The sequence below is a fragment of the Cryptotermes secundus genome, unplaced genomic scaffold (genome assembly GCF_002891405.2).
Source record: "Cryptotermes secundus unplaced genomic scaffold, Csec_1.0 scaffold303, whole genome shotgun sequence".
Lineage (NCBI taxonomy): Eukaryota > Metazoa > Arthropoda > Insecta > Blattodea > Kalotermitidae > Cryptotermes > Cryptotermes secundus.
Genome location: NW_019726229.1, coordinates 1,532,294 through 1,535,045, shown reverse-complemented (window position 1 = coordinate 1,535,045; position 2,752 = coordinate 1,532,294). Strand labels below are relative to the sequence as shown.

Genomic DNA, 2,752 nt, shown 5'->3' with positions numbered 1-2,752 from the left:
TCCACTAACTTCTCCGTTCACTTTGGTTTTTCTAGATCTTACACATTCGGTAGGACTCCTTGGGCGGGTGATCAGCTCGTCGCAAGGCCTCTACCTGTACACAAACACAGAAAGACGCACACACAAACTAAACGTCCATTCCCTGAGTGGGATTCGAACCCGCGATCCCGGTTTCCAAGCGAGCGAAGACAGTACATACCTTAGACCGCTCGGCTACCGTGACCGGCGAAGCTATGTCCTAGAAGAATGAATTCTTGAATAAATTTAATTCTGTTTTAGGGTTTGTTAATGAACTTCTATAATTTACTTACATAAAATTAAAGGCCCTGCAATAGCTCAGGCGGTTAGACCCTAGCTACTCACCGAGGAGGCCCGGTTTCGAGAGCGGGTGTTGTCATGAGGAATTTATGGTGGACAATGTGGGGCTGGTGCAGGTTTTCTCCTAGTGCTTAAGTTTCCCCTGCCAATCTTCATTCCACCAGTTGCTCCAAAATCACCATGAACTATCATCTGGAGCTGGTACAATAGGCCAAACAGTGGCCGCAGTACCGAATGGACTCAGTCTCACCCAGCTAAGAATAATTTAATAATTTTTTCAATTCCTTATTATCTATATGCTAAGCAAACATCTACAAGGCCAATCACAGACACAGCACAGTTTTTCACCCCTTTGGCGCTACAGCCCAAATTTCTGGCCTTGTCCCACCTCTATGAAACTTTCCGTTTCACATCACTTTACTAGATCTTAGACAGTCGGTAGGACTCCTTGTGTGGGCGATCAGCTCGTCGCAAGAACTCTACCTGTATAAAAACAGAGCAAAACGCGCCCACACATATACACACACCAAACAAGTATGCCTTGAGTTGGATTCGAACCCACGATCGAGGCTTTCGAGCGAACGAAGATAGTGCGTGCCTTAGACCGCTCAGCTACCGTAACCGGCCAGCACAGTGTAGATATAAGTAATAATAATAATAATACTATTATTTGAAATTTATCTGACAGTAAAGTCCGGTTTTACTAACCTAATAATTAATATTCACAAGATGATGCATAGTTTGAGGTTTATTCGTAACTACATTCTGTTCCATTTCTCTATTTAAATATGGTAATCTTGTGGTTCCTAATGATAACCACAACGAAATGCTGCGGCAGGAAATCTGAGTGAAACTGATCACATGACCCGACATCTCGGTTTTCTTGGTAGTGCTTACATTCCACTCTTACAGCGCTCCTAATTATGAACATATTGTTCACAGGCTCCAACTGCTGACCCTGGGGTGCTGCGTAACTGCCCGTGGTGGAGCCCCCATGCCTATGATTGGATCTACCAAGGACCGGCAGTGGCTGTTCTCGGAATCAACTCTATATTCCTCCTCATGATCATGTGGGTTCGTACACAGACAAGTTAATTTCGTCACGTATTTAGTAAACGTACGTAGTTGACTGGCTTCCATTCGCGTCAGGTTAGTGACTCATTCTGTGGTGGATATGAGGACCTCACAGCAGTGGGTCTGGGATATAACGCCACGTAGTCCGTTGAGAGTCAACCGATGTTTAGGAGAAACATATCGCCTCAATCTTCAGGGTTAATTGACCCAGCTTACAAGCCCTCTGCTATCACGCTGGTATTGTGCTCTGCTTATTCGTCCCTGCTTGCCACCTGCTTTCACGCTATCCTGCATGGTTCATTTGACACTGAAGATGGAGGCTATATGTTCCTCCGAAACGTCGGTTGAGTTTCAACAGACTGCACTGCGTTACAGCCCAGAAAATAGTACACCTCATTCTTATTCTGTTACAACTGCAGAAGTTGCATAGTAAATGTGGTCAAACTGTAGACCGCGAACCTCATTCGGCTTTTATGGACCTTTGAGGTAGCTCGCTGAATATGACACCAGCCAACTTAATTTTGCAAATAGATTAAATATAGAAGATCAACTGTATAGAAAGCATTTATTTATATGCTTATGCCATCCTGTCCGGTCTAGAAAACCGAAATTAACGGCCATGGGTAATTATTGCGCTGACCACGTGACACCCTCTATCCGCTAAAGTTGGCACTAACTTCGCAGACAAGCGGAGTTCGCTCAGTCGGTCGCTTGTGGACTAAAGCCACGGAATTTATTTTCTATGCCATACCGTTAGCGTCTGTTTGAGGCTCCTGATTTTCCGAAAATAATATGTGCTTCCTTTGTTCAATAAGTTTGGCCACCGCTGTTATTATGTCGAATAGACTCAAGATATCGTGAATGGTAAGCAGGTAAGACTTTTCAAAACGGACAGTCGTAACTTATTGCAAGAATTTATACCAGAAAGAGAGAGTGAGAACTCTTTAGCTGGTATCCTCAAGTCAGGTTCGACTCTGGTATCTCCTGAACACGAGTTTTAAAGCGTGACCGCTACACTAGCCTACCCCATTCTTGGCTTTATATCATTGTCCGAATCATTCTTCTTCATTTAATGACACCTCCTCGTCTTTAACAGCTTATAAACTCGTATCATAGCAACTTCTGAAGGTCTGAAGGAAGTCATGGCTAGATCGGTTAAAATACTCTCATAGATCGAGGTTCGAACGCGGGACCTCAGGAATATTGAACAAAAATATCAATCACTCAACCATGACAATAGATACGATGGCATCTGGCAATATTTCTATTTTTTTTTTTTCCTTGGCACTACAGCTCCAGTGGGCCTAGGCGGCCTACCTCCATAAACTTCTCCGTTCACTTCGGTTTTTCTAGATCTTAG

The 2,752-nt window shown here is 43.9% G+C and overlaps 1 protein-coding gene across 8 annotated transcripts in view; it reads left to right on the top strand.

Annotated features, from left to right (window-relative positions):
• The window catches only part of LOC111864021 (diuretic hormone receptor), a 529,565-nt gene that overhangs the window by 453,222 nt on the left and 73,591 nt on the right, over window positions 1-2,752 (top strand). For all 8 annotated transcript variants that reach the window (XR_004512977.1, XM_033751295.1, XM_033751292.1 and 5 more), the window contains one exon: window positions 1,261-1,392. Coding sequence is in view for 7 of the 8 variants with exons in the window: in XM_033751295.1 (XP_033607186.1) it covers window positions 1,261-1,392 (132 nt within the window). In the remaining variant the exon portion in view is untranslated. The remainder of the gene's footprint in view (window positions 1-1,260; window positions 1,393-2,752) is intronic.